Below are 21,383 nucleotides of genomic sequence, written 5' to 3' on the forward strand. Positions count from 1 at the left end.
TCCTTTCATAATCCAATCGCATTTCTGGCTGAACACTTTAAGCTCAGATGACCTACGTCCTGACCAACGGGCTGATGACCTCACTTTTTAATCCCTTAATCTCTAACCAACCAACCCTCAACCCACTTGTGCTTAAGCACCTTAACAATGTAGTCGAGGGAAGATGTTGACATAAGTGTGTGTGTGTGTGTGTGTGTGTGTGTGTGTGTGCACAGGTAGGTGGGCAGGCATATGGATGCATGTACCTGTGTTTCCTCTCTTTCTTCCATGCATCCATTCATCCATCCATCCATGCTTGGTTCCCTCTCAGTTTTCAAAAGAATTCTTTGACACATTCGGGCTCTCAGCACTTTCATTCCTTGTTCAAGAGGTTGCAGAAAACCACAGTACTTGTGTATTGTAAAATCGTTACAAATTAGCTATTATCAGACTGCTGAGATGATAATTACCTGCCGGCCGTGGTGGTCTCGCGGTTCTAGGCGCTCAGTTCGGAGCCGCGTGACTGCTACGGTCGCAGGTTCGAATCCTGCCTCCGGCATGGATGTGTGTGATGTCCGTAGGTTAGTTAGGTTTAATTAGTTCTAAGTTCTAGGGGACTGATGACCACAGATGTTCAGTCCCATAATGCTCAGAGCCATTAGAACCATTTTTTGATAATTACCTGAAACTTCATATTATGATAGGAAAAAGGAAAATTTGTAATTCTGTATAGCACATGTATTGGAACAACAAATATGTTTGTGTGGCTGGCAACAGGGGAGGGGGGATGTGAAGTGGTGTGTATCACTAACAAAAAATAGCATATTAATCTATAGTTCTTTTTCCACTGTGATTTTTGCATGCTGTAGTGGCATAAGAATGTTTACAATTGAGGTCTTGCTGTTATGAGAACATCTTACTAATGAAGTTGTTATTAATTTTTCTCCCCTTCCTTCCTCCCCTCCGCTTCCATACCAGGGCAACTTGAAAGTGCATTAAATTTTCATATAGATACTCTTCTGACTCACCCAAGAAGACCAATAAGCCACATTCTAATGACCCTGTACCAATTATTGTTTAATACCCTGAATGTTTACAGCATGTTTACAGAACTGCAGTTTTCTGTTGGCTTATCTCAATACAGCTTGGAACTATGGTGTATTTTTGTTTGTGATCTTTGCTGTTAATGTGAAAGATATGAGTTTGCACCCCATGTCAATCGTGAAATGTATTGTTAGTTGCATATACAAACAACCATCAGCTGTATAAGGGAATGATGACGATGAAAATTAGTGCAGGACTGAGATTTGAACCCGGATTTCCTGCTTATGGTGTTCAGTGACCTTAACCACTTTGGCTATCCATGCATGACTCATAGACAAATCCAACCTTCCATATGCACCATTCCTGCATCACAACCTGTACTCATACACACTTTGTGTAATTCCCGTATGGAGTGGACATTTTAATTGAAAGTCGCTGCCTGATATTGGTGTATAAATTTGATATTGCCATACCTGTGTTGTTAAGAAGAATGATGTAGTGTTCCTTTGGACATGCATGCCTCTCCAAAGCAACATTGCATCATTCTCTTTAACAACACAAGGACTGCAGTACCATATCCTTGTCAGTCATGTTACACACGCAGTTATTTCTACCAGGATAGTTGATGGAGTTCACTTTGAGAAATCCAGTTTTAAAATTTCTTTCATGTCCAATTAAGTGAATAATGAATATAATAGAGGGAAACACTCCACGTGGGAAAAAATATATCAAAAAACAAAGATTATGTGACTTACCAAACGAAAGCGCTGGCACATCGATAGACACACAAACAAACACAAACATACACACAAAATTCCAGCTTTCGCAACCAACGGTTGCCTCGTCAGGAAAGAGGGAAGGAGAGGGAAAGACGAAAGGATTTGGGTTTTAAGGGAGAGGGTAAGGAGTCATTCCAATCCCGGGAGCGGAAAGACTTACCTTAGGGGGAAAAAAGGACGGGTATACACTCGCACACATACACATATCCATCCACACATATACAGACACAAGCAGACATATGATATGATATGCAGACACATGATATGTCTGCTTGTGTCTGTATATGTGTGGATGGATATGTGTGTGTGTGCGAGTGTATACCCGTCCTTTTTTTCCCCTAAGGTAAGTCTTTCCGCTCCCGGGATTGGAATGACTCCTTACCCTCTCCCTTAAAACCCAAATCCTTTCGTCTTTCCCTCTCCTTCCCCCTTTCCTGACGAGGCAACCGTTGGTTGCGAAAGCTAGAATTTTGTGTGTATGTTTGTGTTTGTTTGTGTGTCTATCGACGTGCCAGCGCTTTCGTTTGGTAAGTCACATAATCTTTGTTTTTAGATATAAGTGAATAATGAGATATATACAGGAAGTTCTGAACATTATTTATTTGCTGCACTTTTTAACATGGTATTCATAATTTTATTTTTGTCTCTTCTCTATTCTTTACCAAAATTCTGAATAGTCATGACTGCACAGAGCAGTTGTGGCTGCTGTGTTACAGTTCAGAAAATCCTATTATAATGGACACAGTTTGCAAATATGAAGTGCATCACAGGTTGTTGTGGTCAAATATGTGGACACCAGAAGACATGAACCCCCTCAAGGTGAAATGCCATTCCTACTTAGGAATGCTGACACATTCAAGTTACTAAACACAGTCACAAACAGTATATGTCAGAATGAACTAAGCAAGCTCAGAATAAGTATTAGAGACAGAAATACATGTATAACAAAAATGATCGGGAGGTATAAAATGGCACTGGTAGCATCAGTGGTGAGGAAATGATAAACCCACAATGTGATGACTTGAAGTTTTTGCAAAGTCGCTCAACATGTGGACATTAAACTGTAATTAAAATTTTAAATGTTTCATATTAGATGTATATGTATAATATATGCAGGACAGGAACATGTGGCAGAGGTGTAGGCTATTCCCAATCAGCACAGTCAAGGCTCGAAGGTGTACCAAGGTAGCCACAAATCGAAGGTCACCATAGAAATGTACATAAAAAGTAATGTAATCGTTTATTTCCTTTGTTTTATTTCATTTTATATTCTCTTTAGCTAATTATGTTTTCTTTATATATATTACTAAATTATATTCAGTGGTGGCTGATTATCATGTGCACACTGTAAATATTGCACTAAAATTAGGCCCCCTCTCTTTGAATGTGAGCCACAAATTACACCATAGCTCTTTGAATGCATTACAGTATGCAAATAAACTGGATGAAAACATGTTTTGTTGTGCACACTCTGTGATAACTGCAAACCAGTGTCAAGTGATGAAATGATAGTCAGCCACTCTATGAACAACTAAGAGATGCGATGCAGCTGTCTGTATTCTACTGTGCATGCTCTGTTGTGATGTCGTCACTTCCAGCACTACAAGTGCTACGTTGCTCGCAGCACAAGGCTGCAGTAACTTTTTTTTTAATTGTGTGCAGCATATTGTGCTAGAGTAGGGTATGAGGACTTTTTCAAGAACTGTTGTGACATCACTGTGGGCAAGTGATGTACACACAGACTGGTAATTTAGGAACCAAGGTTTGATTCCCACTGGTACCATCTTTCTTTTTTCTTTTTTTTCCATCACAATTTTAAACTATTAACAATAAAATTAAAAAATAACAGTTTAGTTTACATACATAAAATTAATATATACAGTTTGGTTAAAATTAATACCCTTGTAAGTTCAAAAATGGTGGTAAACCAAGCAAGTATATGAGAAAATTTAGTTCAAAATGGCTCAAATGGCTCTGAGTACTATGGGGCTTAACTTCTGAGGTCATCAGTCCCCTAGAACTTAGAACTACTTAAACCTAACTAACCTAAGGACATCACACACATCCATGCTTGAGGCAGTATTCAAACCTGCAATCATAGCGGTCCCACGGTTCCAAACTGTAGCACCTAGAACCACTCGGCCACCCCAGCCGGCAGAAAATTTAGTATGGAAGTATTTTATGTTGAGGATGTACCAAAGAGGTCCTTTTCCAGTAGACCTCTGGAGAATAAAGTGAGAGTAAAAGAGTCAGGTACATGTTAAAAGTAAATCTAACAACAGAGGGGTGAGGGATGGGACTCACTGATTTGGCTTACATAACAATTTTGATCAGCTTCTTAATTGTCCAGAACCAATCCATAAGCTCAAATATACAACCACTCACGAAAATCTTTAAGATTCACCCCCAACTATCAAAGAAATTGAAGAAGTTATTAAAACCTTGCAAAGCTAGTGAAGGAGAACTTTTGAAATGAGCTCTACTAAAAATAAAAAGAGCTAAAATTAACAAACTCCCAGTAGAGTGGAAGGTGGCCTTGATGCATCCGCTACATAAGAAAGGCAGTAAACAAGATGTAAACAACAACAGAGGAAATTCTTTGCAACCAGGTACATATAAGACATTTTTCTGGATTATACTAAACATATTAGAAACAACATTGGAGTGTTATTTAGATGAATATCAAGGTAGTTTTCAGAAGGGCGGCTTATATTCTGAATAAATATTTAATCTAGAGCAAATGTTTGCCATAGATTACTGAATTCGAAAGGTCAGTATTTTTCTTTGAAACAGCGTGTAGCATATTGTGCAAGCATAGCGTATGAGGGATTTTTGAAGCACCATTGTTATGACTCCACCATGGGTGAGTGGTCTGAAGCATAGATTGGTAATTCGTGGACCTGGATTTAATTCCCGCATATATATTAACATTGCGAGGATGGATATATATGAGGGTAATCCCAAAAGTAAGGTCACCTATTTTTTTATAAGGACATAGACCTGTTTATTTCTACAGTGGTTTACATCAGTTTACAGCTCGAACATTTAGCTACTTTTTGAAATAATCACCATTTCTGTCGATGCTTTTTTGTAGACGCTGTGGCAGTTTTTGTATGCCCATGTCATACCAGCTCGCCGACATTCTGTTCAGAAAGTTATGAACTTATTCTTTCACCTCGTCGTCGGAGCTGAATCGCTTTCTGGCCAAATGTTTATTTAACGTAGGGAACACTGGGCACCAAGTCAGGTCTTTAGGGTGGGCGGGTGATTATGTTCCACTGAAACTGTTGCAGGAGAGCAACAGTTTGCTGAGCGATGTGTGGGTGAGTGTTGTCATGGAGAATGTGTACGCCCTTGCTCAACATTCCTCTTCTCCGGTTCGAAATTGCCCGCTTGAGTTTTTTCACAGTCTCACAGTACCTGTCAGCGTTAATTGTGGTCCCAGTTGGCATAAAGTCGACCAGCAATACCCCTTTCCGATCCCAAAAAACAGTTGTCATGACTTTACCGGCAGACTGTGTTTGTTTGAATTTCCATGGCTTTGGCAAAGAAGGATGCCGCCACTGGCGTGATTCTTGCTTGGTCTCAGGTGTAAAGTGGTATGCCCAGGTTTCGTCCCCCGTGACAATTGAGTCCAGAAAGTTGTCCTGCATGTGGTCCTCAGTCAGCATGCGTGGCACCAATCTTGCACACACCTTCCGGTAGTTCAATGTTTCCATTAAAATTCTGTGAGCGGTGCTTCGGGAAACCTCAGGAACCAACGTGCAGAGATCGTCCAGGGTGATCCGCCGATCTTCACGCATGCTTTGCTCAACCTTTAACACTGTCTCCTCAGAAATTGATGGTCTCCCGCTCCTTTGTTCATCATGAATTTCGGCCCGACAAGCTGCAAGCTCTCTACACCACTTACAAACATTTTTGACATGCATGCATGACTCACCATACACTTCCGTCAGTTGGCGATGGATTTCAATCGGCGCAGTGCATTTTGCGTTCAAAAACCGTATAACTGCGCGCAATTCACACTTGGCGGTAACATCCAACGCACAAAATCAACGGCTGCGAAGCCAAGACTGAGCGCCTCAGCATGGCGTGCGCATGTTTACACACAGCTCGTGAAGCACTCTTCATAACAGTGTGACCAACTGCCACACAAACAGAGCTCTGCACATATATATATAAAAAAAAAATAGGAGAACTTACTTTTGGGATTCCCCTCGTCACGGCAAATGATGACAGCCAAAACAGTTACAGGATAAAGATTTATTAAAATTCTTGACCACGGTTTCGGTATGTATAAATATAATACCTTTATCGGAAGTAAAATACCCTGAACAGGATGACACTTTTACTAACAAAAACTTAGCATCGGAAATGAGAAAGATTTTTTTTTTCCTTTATTGAATTTCGATTCCCCCCTGAGGGGGCGGGATGGCAGCAGCTTAGTACGCTGCTCTACAGCCTACAGGCTTTTTAAAACGTAAGAAGAACGTAAGAAACAATAAAAGCTGGCGATAAAACGGTGACTGAAATTGTAAAACGGCGGAAAATTGTGGAAAATTAAAACATAAAACAAAGGGTTGGCAATGCTAATAAAATACACAGGAAGCAGACAGGTAAAATAGTAGACAGACAAACAACGTGGCGACAGTCTGGTTTCTGTTCGCAAGAGATGTAAAAATCACACCCAGCGACAATATGATTTCCGTTCGCAACACTTCGGAAAAGACACACAACACTGAACACTCACTGTAAACACTGCACTAACAAGGAGACGGCACGATCATGGGGTCGGGGATTTGTCTGAAATTTTGTGTGGTGAAAGAGGACCCTTAACACCTCACATGGTTAAAGAATTAAGACGCACTACTCGGAAAATTCCGAAAAAATCGATCCAAAGTTTCTTACGTGCCGTATGAGAATAAAATGTTAGTCCGTTGCCGAGCCGCCGTTTGGCCTACTTTGTTAGCGCTTGGACCCTTCCGCCAGAAGTCTCGCGTTCGATTCCCCCTCCGGCACTTTTTTTTTATTCTGTTGCTTGCAAAATTGCAGCGCATTGTTCCAGGAGAATCGTGAAATTAATTCCCAGGAAGATTGTATAAAAATTCATTCTATAATTCACCATCAATTATCGTCACCAATATTCCGATACATGATTCAATATTCCTGGTTTGCCTCAAAATTATCAGGAACTCAAAACATTTTCGTAAGTGTTAATGGGGCATGTTTTTGTACAGATTTATTGCAAACGCCCTGTGATTGTAAAAGATCCGCTTTTATATGTTGCGCAAGATGTGGCGCCGGCCGAAGTGGCCGTGCGGTTAAAAGGCGCTGCAGTCTGGACCCGCAAGACCGCTACGGTCGCAGGTTCGAATCCTGCTTCGGGCATGGATGTTTGTGATGTCCTTAGGTTAGTTAGGTTTAACTAGTTCTAAGTTCTAGGGGACTAATGACCTCAGCAGTTGAGTCCCATAGTGCTCAGAGCCAGAGCCAAGATGTCGCAAAAATTATTGCTTTGTTTGTTTTTACGGTAACTACCACTGCGGTTCTTGTTTATAATTATTATATGTATAAAAATTGAATGTTTCCCAATCGACTTTGTTACTCTGATTAAAAACCCAATGTTTTTCCTCATATACTTTACAATGAAAAATGGAAAACCCACCGCCATGAATTGTGTTGTTGGACAAAAAGAAAATAATTTTTATTCGATAACGTAACAAATTTGTTAAAGATAATGTAGGTTTGGGAAACTTTCTGAATAATTGGTGGAATAACAAAAGAAAATGAAACAGAAGAAAAAAAAAGTGCCAGAGGAGGAATCGAACCCGAGAGTTCTGGCGTAAGAGTCCGAGCCCTAAACATCTAGGACAGACGGCGGCTCGGCATGGCACTAACATTTTATACTCATACAGCACCTAAGAAACTTTGGATCGATTTTTGCCGGGATTTTCCGGGTAGTGCGTCCTAATATTTTAACCACGTGAAGAACAAGGGGTCCTCTTTCACCACACAAAATTGCGGACAAATCCCCGACCCCACGGTCGTGCGTCTCCTTGTAAAATGTCGGCACAAAGATGACACACCATAGCCAAGGGCAGATGGGGGGGGGGGGGCGACCTGGACTGATGAGGGGGGAAAACAAGGAGGGAGGAGAGGAGAGGAGAGGAGAGGAGAGGAGAGGAGAGGAGAGGAGAGGAAAAACGAAAGGGGGGGGGGAACCGAAGGAGGCTATGGACTGATAAGGGGGGGGGGGGGGCAGGGCAGACGCGAGAGGGAATGGGAAAAGGCAGAGGTGGGAATCAGAAAGAAAAAAACATTATAGCTTAAGTAACCGTAAAAATACCAGAGTATTACAGGCTCAAAACTTTTAGTCACTTACTAAAATTGCATCCTGCAATGGAGATTAATAAAACAATTGTGCCAAAGGCGTCGACAGTAGTTAAAACATCATCTCCATTTATACAACATGATTATGGACAGAGAGACGATGCGAACACAGCTTAGCATCAGTACTTCGCCTATGAACTATCGCGATGAGGGTGTGAAAGCCCTAGGGCAGATAGTTTCGCCGAGAGAGGGCACTTGTGGTATGTGCCAGACACTCGCGCACATTAAAATCCATGGATACATACACATGTGCATCAAAATTATTAAAAGTAGTTCTAATTCAAGCCTTCTGTCTTAATAAATAAAACATATCAGAACCAGGATAGAACGTCAAGAACGACGATCGACAGGCGCTATTCGACCGCAGAAGACTACACACCACACGACGAAAGCGTATTCGGACGTCGGCCATACGTCACATCACGACGGACGCAGCAATGAAGACGACCGCCAGGACTACGCCAGAAGACTCGATATATGTCGGGAGGAGGACAAAGAAACGCTGAAGGACATACAACGCCTTATCCGCTATTCACGGGAACACAAGAGCAGGATAACGACACCTGTATGGCATCTCCATGTATGGTCTCAGATGTCGAATCACAGCACTCCCACCAAACGGTCGACGGCAGCGGCGTTTCCAGCAGAAAACGACGACTCCCCACACGCTCGTACGCAACAAACGGCGCAGAAGCAACGCATTAGCCAAGGGCTTAGCCAACCCCGCTAAGAGACGAACAGAGTCCATCCCCACAACGAACCGATTCGCCCCACTGACACCTCAAGCTGCGCCTCCATCACCCACCGACAAGCCACAGGCACAAACTTCTAATGCCGCAGAAGCCGTGGACAGAGACAAGAATGTGCTTCGCAAAGTGCCCCCAGTCACTATTTATTACACAAAGGATTACGTTCACCTCAATGAAAAGCTCAACGGACTTCTAGAGGGCAACCTTAAAGCTATATACCAAAAGGACCGCATCAAATACCACTTAGAGTCCTTCGAAGACCAAAGACGTGCAATAAAATTCTTCACGAACCACAGCTTCTCCTACTTTACGCATCAAGCACCAGACGACAGGGAACTGAACGTAGTTGTCAAACGCCTTCCGGCGGAAGTTACCGAAGAACAACTTTACTATGCCCTCAAGGAAAAAGGCTTCAAAGTGCTACAAGTCTACCAATTTAAGGAACGCGACGAGAAGACCAAACAACTGATACCGCAACCTGTGTACTGAATCACCTTCCCATCCAGAAAAGAAAATGACAAGATATATGATGTCACGGACCTGCCCTACACACGAGCGATAATGGAAACCTATAATAGTAAAGAAGGACCAGTTCAGAGCCGACATTGTCAACGTTTCGAGCATACAGCGAACTACTGCAGCATTCCAGCCCGCTGCATCCGCTGCGGTGGCTCCCACAAATCATCGAATTGTGCACATCCTAGGACGGCGCCCCCAAAGTGCGCCAATTGTGAACAAGAACATCCAGCGACCTACCGTGGCTGCCCCAAATTTCAAGAACTCCTACGGAAATATACTAGAAAGACAACAAAGAAGTCGATCCCACAGCGGCCTATAATTGTTAAGAACTCGGTAATGGCAGCGATTCCGGCCACCCAACAACAAGCGGCACCTCTCCCTATGGAAACAATCGCCTCTCGACCACAACAGGCACCCAGAGTGACTCTACGACAGACAAGACAACAGCGCTCTTACTCCGAAGCAATATATGCCCATCTACCGATGCCAGCACCAGCGGAGATATCATCTTCCTGGCCGACCACCTTTACGTCTATCCTCTCGCTTGTAGAAAGCGTACTGACAGCTTTTCAAACACCCTAAATGGATAGAGGGCATCACACGAGGAATCTTAACTTCTGCATCTGGAATGCCAACGGCCTGAAACTGAAGAAAATAGAATTCACGGACTTCTTACATCGCCACAGGATAGACGTAGCATTTGTCTCCGAAACACATCTCCGCGAATCCACCGACCTCCGCTTGAGGAACATGCACATCTACCGGATGGACAGACGGGACCAACAGGGTGGAGGGACCGCAGTTCTGATCAAAAAATGCATTCGTCACCACCAAGAACATTTACCCCAACTCCAGACTTTAGAGGCCACGGCAGTAACAATCCACACGACGCTCAGAAACATTACCTGTATTGCGGCTTACCTTAGCCCAAAGAAGCCTCTCTACCCAGAAGATCTTTATGCCGTTACAGAGGGTTACGACAAGATCCTCCTTGGAGGGAATCTTAACAGTAAACATGTTGCCTGGAATTCCCGTAAGACTAACCCAAAAGGACATATGTTGTTTGCACTGGCTGAGGATTTACATGTTTCCGTCCATGGCCCACGGGAACCGACGAGGATACCTTACGTCCAGACACAAGACCCTGATATTCTAGACATCGCCATAATCAAGAACATTAACCCGAATCTCCATCTGCGTACGCTGGATGATCTTTCGTCGGACCACAGACCGGTGGTTGGTTGGTTGGTTGGTTTTGGGGAAGGAGACCAGACAGCGTGGTCATCGGTCTCATCGGATTAGGGAAGGATGGGGAAGGAAGTCGGCCGTGCCCTTTCAGAGGAACCATCCCGGCATTTGCCTGGAGTGATTTAGGGAAATCACGGAAAACCTAAATCAGGATGGCCGGACGTGGGATTGAACCGTCGTCCTCCCGAATGCGAGTCCAGTGTCTAACCACTGCGCCACCTCGCTCGGCAGACCGGTGGTGTTAGGACTCATAGAGAGGGCTACTTTGCAACTCCCACTGCCGACGACAAGAACTTACGACTGGCAGCAGTTCCGAACGTACCTCAACAACAATGTGCGAGCAACCCAGGTTGTTACTACCAGAGAACCGATTGATGTGGCAGTCGCAGTACTCACGAAGAAGATTAACAGTCCGAAACAACGAGCACTCACGGAGCGCCTGCAACCAGAAGTCAATTATGACGAGTTTCCACCACCACTGTGAACCGTATGTGCAGTTGACGGACTTTGAGCGAGGGCGAATAGTGGGCATGCGGGAGGCCGGGTGGAACTTCAGACAAGGCGCAATCGATTTCGGAAACGATGCGTCCGTTACCGCCATCCGGATGTTAGACGAGAGACTCACAGACTAACCCGAGAACTCCGGCAGAAGGTTCAGAACTGGAAGCAACACACGTGAGAACTCCGAATGGACAACTTTCTATTACGCACCAAAGATGAAAGTCGACTAGTTAAAAGTCTCAGACAGCAACAGCCCCCCAAAAGGGCAATTCGAGGACCCCATGGCCTCTTGTACGACTCACTGGCGCAGGCGGAGCTGTATGCGGATACATACCAACAACAGATGACTACGCCCCCCACGGAGGATGGAGATGTGCACTCCACCGTGCAGAGGAGGACACAGCGGAGGAATGGGAAGCTATTCGGGACGCCCCGACTAATACTATGCCCCGGCTGACAACGCCGGAGGAAATTCAGAGGATTATCAACTGTAGCAAACACGCCTCACCTGGAACAGATAGAATCGGCAATACGGAATTGAAACACCTACCCAGAAAGCCTATTGTGCTTCTCACCCGGATAGTGAACAGCTGCCTCAGGACTGGATACTTCCCAGAGGCATGGAAGATTGCCAGAATAGTGCCAATACCAAAACCGGGCAAGGATCTCTCACACCCTGACAGCTACAGGCCCATAAGTTTACTGCCGACGCTGGGAAAGGTACTGGAACGTGTCCTACTGAAACGCATGCTGGTCATCCTTGCACACAACATCATCCGACCGGAGCAGTTTGGCTTTCGGGCGAAACTATCGGCTGAGTTACAACTACTACACATCACGGAATCTATCCAAGACAATTTCAACAAGAAAAAACATACCATTGGAGTCTTTCTCGATATAGAGAAGGTTTACGATAAAGTATGGCGACGCAACTTGATCGTCAAGCTGCGACGTACCACTCCCCTACCAGACTGCTATTTAAAACTTCTCGACAATTTTCTTCAGGATCGCAGATTATATGTTCGCATTGATGGCAAGAATTCAACAACACGGCCTGTCCTTGAAGGACTTCCACAAGGATCGGTCATATCTCCACTGACGTTTAATTTACACATTAACGACCTCCCGACGGTGTCACATGTTACTGCCAGTTTCCATGGCGATGATACAGCGCTCCTGACTGCAGGCACCAGAATGGACCACCTCGTCACACGGATGCAGCGCCAACTAGATTTACTGGACCACTGGACCCACAGGAACAAAATAACGGACAATGCAGAGAAAACCAAAGTTATTGTCTTCACATGTCGGAGACCCATCGTCAATGAACACCTACGGATATCAGACCAGCCACTCCCCTGGGTAACAACTGTAAAATACCTTGGACTGCATCTGGACGCCAAACTGCTGTATAGTCATGACATTATGGAGAAGAAGACGTCTGGCCTCAAAATGCTGGGAACTCTCCTCCCATTTATGAAGAGCTCGTACCACAGCCAACGCACGAAACTCCATCTGTACCACGCCACAGTCGAACCATCTATTTTGTATGGATCGACCTCTTGGGGTACTACGTGTGCCACTAACTACAAGAGTTTACATGTTATACAAAGTAGATGCCTACGATGGATCACTGGAGCCCAATGGTGGATCCGAAATCATAATATTCATCTAGCCTTAAGCGAATCTTACCTCTCAGACAAGGTCGCGGAGAAGGCACGAACCTTACTTCGGAATTTGGAAATGATACGCGGCAGTACACCACAACTCACCACAGTAGGTACGGTAGAACCCTCACGCAACCACAAATATAAAGTACCGAAGGCGATAGTATTTGAGCCTCCGTAAATGTTATCCCTACGTAATTCTCCATAATTTAAGGACATAAAGTCCTTTAGCACTTCTACACACGTTTTCAAACACACACCAAAAGCAGTGAGTTAAAGGACGCTTCTGTGTGCTCAGACTAAGGCTGAAAGAAGAATAAATAAATAAAGCGAAAATTTTTACCCTTTCCATTCCTTACAGAAGTAAAAATCAACGAAGTTGATCAGACTTCAGCACCACCACCACACGCACATAAAAAAAAAAGTGTCGTAGCGTCAAGCAGATGAAGCTTGCGCTACGGAACACATCCAACGAGACAGGGCACTAGTGTTATGCGCGAGAATCTCGCGTAACGTAAACGGTAAAATACATACTAGCGAAAACAACCAAAATGTTAAAGCAAAACGAAACATCTGTCGTTGTGAATAAAAACATAACAGTCAATTAACCACACATACACATTGAAAACCACAAACAGCAAACATCAAAAATACGTAAAATCCCAACAAGACAGGAAAAGCGCATCTCACCGGCATCAACAGGCAAGAAAACTAACTTCTGGTCAGCCAGACTATATTACATTAAAGCAAGGAGGGGTTTGAAACTGTCTAAAATTTTTTTGTTTCTAAGCTGCACCTGTTCGTTAAGAACAAAACCATCTTTTTAAGACAGATGCTTGAAAATCTCTAATTCTTCGGGCAGATCCAGTTTGTAGCCCTTACTCGCTTCATGAAGCAATTCTACGTCATCCAGTTTACGTGGCGTATGCTGTAAGAGCCATAGATGTTCGGCAAACGTGGAATTATATGTATTTTCCCCATTTTTACCTAGCATGTGTTCTTTATACCTTACTTTAATGGGTCTACCTGTCTGTCCAATCTAATAGTTTGGGCAGTCGTTATAAGTAATTTTGTAAACTCCGAATTTAGTGCCAAGTTCTTCCCGTGCTCCAATAGTATGAATCACTCTTTGTTTCAAGCTATTATTTACGGAAAATGCAACTCTATAACCGTATTGTTTCTGTAGAAGTTTTCTTATCTTATATGATACGTTCCCCAAAAATGGAATAGAAATAAAGTTATTACCCTCATCCTTTTTCGCCTTGTTATCTCCTAAGGTTGAGCATTTTACAGCTGTTTTTTTCCTAACAATTTGGTCAATTAATTGAGGGTCGTATCCATTGGTAGTAGCTATTGATTTTACTAAAGGTACTTCTTTTTCTAAACAATTCTGTTCTAAAGGTGTGCTCACAGCACGATGACCCGCAGAATGAAAGAAGGCGATTTTGTGAGTTTGAGGATGTTCAACCTTAGGAGATAACAGGACCAAAAAGAATGAGGGTAATAACTTTATTTCTATTCCATTTTTGGGGAACGTGTCATATAAGATAAGAAGACTTCTACAGAAACAATACGGTTGCCTTTTCCGTAAATAATAGCCTGAAACAAAGAGTGATTCATACTATTGGAGCACGGGAAGAACTTGGCACCAAATCCGGAGTTTACAAAATTAGCTAGGTAAACATGGGGAAAACGTATATAATTCCACGTTTGCCGAACATCTATGGCTCTTACAGCATACGCCACGTAAACTGGATGACGTAGAATTGCTTCATGGAGCGAGTAAGGGCTACAAACTGGATCTGCCCGAAGAATTAGAGATTTTCAAGCATCTGTCTTAAAAAGATGGTTTTGTTCTTAACGAACATGTGCAGCTTAGAAACAAAAATTTTTTAGACAGTTTCAAACCCCTCCTTGCTTTAATGTAATATAGTCTGGCTGACCAGAAGTTAGTTTTCTTGCCTGTTGATGCCGGTGAGATGCGCTTTTCCTGTCTTGTTGGGATTTTACGTATTTTTGATGTTTGCTGTTTGTGGTTTTCAATGTGTATGTGTGGTTAATGGACTGTTATGTTTTTATTCACAACGACAGAAGTTTCGTTTTACTTTAACATTTTGGTTGTTTTCGCTAGTATGTATTTTACCGTTTACGTTACGCGAGATTCTCGCGCATAACACTAGTGCCCTGTCTCGTTGGATGTGTTCCGTAGCGCAAGCTTCATCTGCTTGACACTAGGACACAGGTAAATTGGTTTCATATTTTCTGTTTTGCGTAGATGTTTATAAATGGTTATGATATGCTTTATTTAGTAAGACAGAAGGTTTGAATTAGCACAACTTTTAATAATTTTATGCACATGTGTATGTATCCATGGATTTTAATGTGCGCGAGTGTCTGGCACATACCACAAGTGCCCTCTCTCGGCGAAACTATCTGCCCTAGGGCTTTCACACCCTCATCGCGATAGTTCATAGGCGAAGTAGTGATGCTAAGCTGTGTTCGCATCGACCCTCTCTCCGTAATCATGTTGTATGAATGTATATGATGTTTTAACTACTGTCGACGCCTTTGGAACAATTGTTTTATTAATCTCCATTGCACGATGTAATTTTAGTAAGTGACTAAAAGTTTTGTGCCTGTAATACTCTGGAAATTTTATGGTTACTTAAGCTACAGTGTTTTTTCTTTCTTATTTCCGATACTAAGTTTTTGCTAATGAAAGTGTCTTCCTGTTCAGGGTATTTTACTTCTGATGAAGGTACATTTATATATACCGAACCGTGGTCAAGAATTTTAATAAATCTTTATCCTGCAACTGTTTTCGCTGTCATCATTTACCGTGAAGAATTTCAACAGTTGCTGTTTCAGCCATGTTTAAAATCTTGATTACCCTTGTATATCCTCGCAATGCTAAAGTATTGGTTATAAAATTTAAATGTATGTAAATAGTTCAATTTATATACATAAAATTAATATGCTCAGGTTAGTTATGATTACTACTATTGTAAGTCAAAATGCTATAGGCCACCACATTGTAGCACATTGGTATAATTTTGACGAAGCCATCACTGATGATATTATATAAATCAGTATCTTAACATTGCATTATTAAACTTAAGAGAAAATGTACATTATTATGTAGAGAATATTCAATGTACTGAATGTTATGACCTGCTCTAGACACGCAGGAAGATGCATGTTATGATTTGCAATACATAAATAATAAAAACTATAAATAAATATGTTTTATGTGGTTCACAGTTCATCGTTGACAGTTTTCATTGCATATTTCACATATGAATCCTTACCCCTTCCCATTTATATATTAGGTCTTGTACATTGAAGAACCAAAGAAACAGGTACACCTACCTAATATCGTGTAGGTCCCCCACGAGCACGCATAAGTACCGCAACACAATGTGACATGGAGTCGATTAATGTCTAAAGTAGTGCTGGAGGGAATTGACACCATGAATCCTGCAGGCCTGTCCATAAATCCGTAAGAGTACGAGGGGGTAGAGATCTTTTCTGAACAGCCCACTCCAAGGCATCCCAGATGTGCTCAATAATGTTCATGTCTGGGGAGTTTGGTGGGCAGCAGAAATGTTTAACTGATAAGAGGACCTGGAGCCACACTGTAGCAATTCTGGACGTGTGCTGTGTCTCAGTGTTCTGCTGGAATTGCCCAAGTCCATCAGAATGCACAATGGACATGAATGGATGCAGGTGATCAGACATAATGCTTATGTACATGTCACCTGGCAGAGTTGTATCCAGATGTATCAGAGGTCCCATATCACTCCAGCTGCACATGCAGGGTCAATGGGTCCACAAGATTATCCCCATACCTGTACATGTTCATCCACTCGATACAATTTGAGATGAGACTCGTCCGACAGGCAACATGTTTTAGTCATCAACAGTCCAATGTCGATGTTGACAGGCCCAGGCAAGGCATAAAGTTTTGTGTCGTGCAGTCGTAAAGGGTACATGAGTGGGCCTTCAGCTCCAAAAGCCCATATAGATGATGTTTCGTTGAATGGTTCACATGATGACACTTGTTGATGGCCCAGCACTGAAATCTGTAGGAATTTGCGGAAGGGTTACACCTCTGTCACATTGAACGACTCTCTTCAGTCATCATTGGTCCCATTCTTGCAGGATCTTTCTCCATCTTTACTGGATTCCTGATATTCATGGTACACTCGTGAAATAGTCGTACAGGAAATTCCCCACTGTATCGCTACCACAGAGATGCTGTGTCCAATCGCTCGTGCGCCGACTATAACACCACATTCAAACTCAGTTAAATCTTGGTAACCTGCCATTGTGGCAGGAGTAACTGAGAGCAGGAGTAACTGATCTAACAACTGCACCAGACACTTGTTTTCTTATGTAGGCACTGACGACTGCAGCGCCATATTCTGATATTCTGCCTGTTTACATATCTCTGTATTTGAATACACTTGCCTATACCACTGTCTTTGGCACTCCAGTGTAGCGCAAGAAGAGAACTTGTCTCCAATAAAGCACCTTTCCTTCTCTCCCACACTCTGTTAATCCATAATGTCATACCATCCTCATCAATCCAACCCTTGTCATGTACAAGAACAACAACAGCTAGTGATATTTCAGAAGGTTTTGCACTTGAAAATGATCATTGGATTAAGTTCAGTATCATCAGCACAACATGAAAGGGCAACAGTGTAGTGTGTTTTTTCATGTCTACTTGCTTTTATAGTTACAGTTTTAGCCCATTTCATGGCAACAGTTCTGTTACTCAGCGCAACAAATGTCAGAGGAGTTTCATTCGTGTTTGCTATTTTGCTTAGTTCCACACTGGTTTTCTTTCAATGCTGAATAATAAAGTGATGGAAAGATATCATTTTCTCTTCATGCTCTTGTGGAACTTTCTGAGATACTTTGGTTCTGGTTCACATGCTAAGTCCATGACTCTTCATAAACCTGTAGCACCAATCAACTCCACCCTTAAAGTCGGTGAAGCTCCACTATAGTGCTGGCCTATGAATGTGTATTCAAATCACTTTTGTATTAATTCCAGTGCCATTTTGATGGTGCTCTTGAATCCATTTTAATAAATCATCTTCTAGTTTTGGCCATTTTGCTTTCAATCCCCTATTTGGATATTTAGTTTTATTCATTTTTTTCAGTTCTTCATTAGTAGCCTGCCAGTCACGAATGACTTTTTTTTGCTGGTGGAGGGCCAAAATGCCACTCAGTTGCTCTGTTTCCATGTTGTTCTGTATATTTACAACCCACATCATATGAATACCTTTCATTTTTTTCCATTAGGAAACTAGATACTAACAAAAATATTGCACTATTGTCAATAAACAAATCACTTTCAGTTTAAGTTCACTGGCTCTGTAGACTGCAATGACACATCATAGGCTAGACAGTGTCCTGGGTTTATGAGGGTGGGGTGGGAGGGAGACAGTGGTAACAAGCCTGTGAATCCCACAACTCATGTTTGTCGCATCGGTGTGCTGCTGCTGCCAGTTGCATCCGTTGTTCCCAGACAGAGATAGGTTTCCCGTGACATTGAATATATGGCCATTTTTAATATTGGAGGTATTTTAAATCAAGCACTGGACATTTTTGTATTAATTTCAAGTATAAGATGCATCTGAATGTTGGAAGCAATTTTTCAAACAAAAAAAGTCTTATAACCTGTAAAATATGGTGCTAACAAATCTGTATATGTTTTCCCCAGGCCATACTGCATTTGTTAACAAAAGCAGCATGATGGAAATGATTTTTTATAAGGCATTGAACAAGTTGGTATAGTGGTTTAAACTTTTATACAGTGGTTTCCCAAAATTATTTCAGGCAAATACTAGGATGCTTCCTTCAATAAAGCCATGCTCAGTTTCATTTCCTACCATATCTCAACAGAGATGGTGTTTAGTACTTGGTGTCAGTCTGATGTTAAACTCTAACACTCCTACCATTTTTAAAAATTGGTGTATCTACTTAGAGAGGAGAAAAGTTCTTGTTACTGAGCTGCAGACCAGACAACATTGCTGAAAAGTTTGTGACGTTGTTTTGTCCTTTTTTTACCTATCTGGCGGTGTATGTTAATGCCTTTCTTTAACACATGGTTAATTATTGCCATTAAATCCTTACTTCTTGGTTGAATGTTTATATCAAAATGATTATATTTTGTTTCAGGTATACATTGCAGGCTTCAACCTTCCAGATGGCAATATTACTGCAGTTTAATGTGAGTAAGACCTGGACAGTACAACAACTACAAGAGTCCACCCAAATTGGGTTGGATTTAGTAATACAAGTTGTCCAGTCTCTCATGAAAGCAAAACTTCTGCAGTCAGAAAGCGATGAAAATGATTTGCTACCTAATTCTGTTATAGCATTACCGAAAATCTACAAAAAGTAAGTCAATAAGTATCTTTATTTATTCAGTAACTTCCACTCAGATACATGGTAAAATAGGTGCAATTAGAGTAATGAAGTCACAACCTGTTTGTGTTGAAGGCCTATTATGTAATTTTTTATCAGTCCATGGTAGTTTCCTCTGGCAATAATTTGTATTTCAAAATAATAATGTTGTTCTGTATGTTGTCGTTACCCTCATCATACTTTTCTCCCTTTTCCAGTCGGAAATTCAGGGTGAATATCAACATACCTCTGGAGACAGAAATAGAAACGGAACAAGACCAGACAAATGTGCACAAGAATATAGAAGCAGATCGCAAAATATTAATACAGGCAGCTATAGTGAGAATAATGAAAATCAGAAAAACATTGAAGCACCCGCAACTTGTTGCAGAAGTATTGAACCATATGTCATTAAGATTTAGACCCAAAGTTCATCTTATCAAAGTAAGTTAACATGTGGTGTAGGTCAACAAGATTATTTTATCGTTACAGCTCTCTAGCTTTAATATGAAATTGATATTTATAGTTGAAACTGAAATTGTGTTTAATGCATAAATACTGATTAGACTGTAATAATCTTTGTTGTCTTGAATTCTTACAGAAATGTATTGATATACTAATTGAGAAGGACTATTTGGAAAGATCAGATAGTGACAGAGATACATACAATTATCTTGCTTGAAGACTACATGGCTAACGACGTGAAAATGGTGGTCAAATGTTTCTGCAGCATGAAGAAAATGTTACATACTGTATAGAATCATGTGCATTTGATATGTGAAAAACTGTTACCGTATGTCATATGTTCTGTTAATTTTTTATTTCATTTATGTTGTTATAGAAAATCATGAATCTAGTAGTTAATCCACATTTTTTGTATGCAAAGCTTTTTCAATAAGTAAAGTGAGTTATTGTGTTCATTTTTCCATGAATATAGTCATGAACAGCAGAATGATACCAAGTGATATTTTCTCTCTCTCTCTCTCTCTCTCTCTCTGTGTGTGTGTGTGTGTATGTGTGTGTGTGTGTGTGTGTGTGTGTGTGTGTGTAGAATCACCTGTAAAACTGAGAGCAATTGATATCGTAGATTGCTGAATGTGAATTCATATTTGTTATTTTTATTGGTTAATTGGTATTGTTCTTGCATAATTCTGTTAGCAGAAAACATTAACAAAAATTTTCATTAAAAAGGATGCACTTTTCTTTGTAAACCCTCATCACCAGTTTTGTGAAGACCTCTTCACTGCTTCTGTCACAAATATAGTGAATGCAATTTACAACTGTCTGTTCACTTCTAAGTGTTCACTAAACAATGTTCTCTGTCTAAGTCAGCCCCGGACGATGATGTATAACCAAGTGGGCGAGAGCTGGTCTTCTAGCTTCCAAGTAGGCTTCTGTCCATTGTCATTCGTTCTTTGAAGGACTGTACTCAGCTGGCAACAGGCCGAGGTGAAGACAATATCTTCATCCTCAGCGCTGCCCGTGGCGCTGGTGGAACTCGCGCAAGTGGCGTCATCAGCTCACATGTTTGCACCTCTGGTGCTTTGGCTATGGCTGTGTCTTCTTCGGATGACACAGCACTTTTAATTTCTATCAGTTATATCTGAAAATTTGTACATACATCGTAAATTTAAAAAAAAAATGGATGTTCAGTGTATATGTATGGTAAGGGTGTGTATTATTGATGTCCTACTAACTGTTCTAATTGTTGGTGTTGTGTATAAAATTCTTGTTAATCTCACCTATAATGTGTTTTGGTTGATTCCTATGTTTTCTGAGTAAATCTCATGTTTACCAGATCAAACTCTTTTATTCCATAGCTAATAATGTAATTTATCCAACTGAGTGCCCAGGTGCTCCAACCATAAGAAATAACTGAGGTGCCTGATAAGTTTACAGGGTGTATACAACCGTGAGATCCGGGAAAAACCCGGGAATTTTTTCATCCGGGAGAAAACCGGGAAAAACCCTGGATATTTTTAGAATTCCGGGAATTTTTCATTGTTTTAGTTTTCAGTTAAATTTTTGTATTTTTGATTGGTAAGAACTGATACTCTAACAAAGGATATTACTGTATCCCGCTACTG

The 21,383-nt window shown here is 41.6% G+C and overlaps 1 protein-coding gene across 3 annotated transcripts in view; it reads left to right on the plus strand.

Annotated features, from left to right (window-relative positions):
* Positions 1-21,048, plus strand: part of LOC124721647 (cullin-1-like) — a 248,952-nt gene extending 227,904 nt beyond the window's left edge. For 2 of the 3 annotated variants that reach the window (XM_047246710.1, XM_047246711.1), the window contains exons 13-15: positions 19,069-19,290; positions 19,515-19,740; positions 19,898-21,048. In XM_047246710.1, the coding sequence (XP_047102666.1) occupies positions 19,069-19,290; positions 19,515-19,740; positions 19,898-19,978 (529 nt within the window). In that variant the 3' untranslated portion in view covers positions 19,979-21,048. Of the gene's footprint in view, positions 1-19,068; positions 19,291-19,514; positions 19,741-19,897 lie in introns of those variants that run through there. The other variant, XM_047246712.1, reaches the window with a different exon arrangement.
* The last annotated feature ends 335 nt before the right edge of the window (positions 21,049-21,383 follow it).

This window comes from Schistocerca piceifrons, chromosome X, assembly GCF_021461385.2.
Source record: "Schistocerca piceifrons isolate TAMUIC-IGC-003096 chromosome X, iqSchPice1.1, whole genome shotgun sequence".
In the NCBI taxonomy this organism is placed as follows: domain Eukaryota; kingdom Metazoa; phylum Arthropoda; class Insecta; order Orthoptera; family Acrididae; genus Schistocerca; species Schistocerca piceifrons.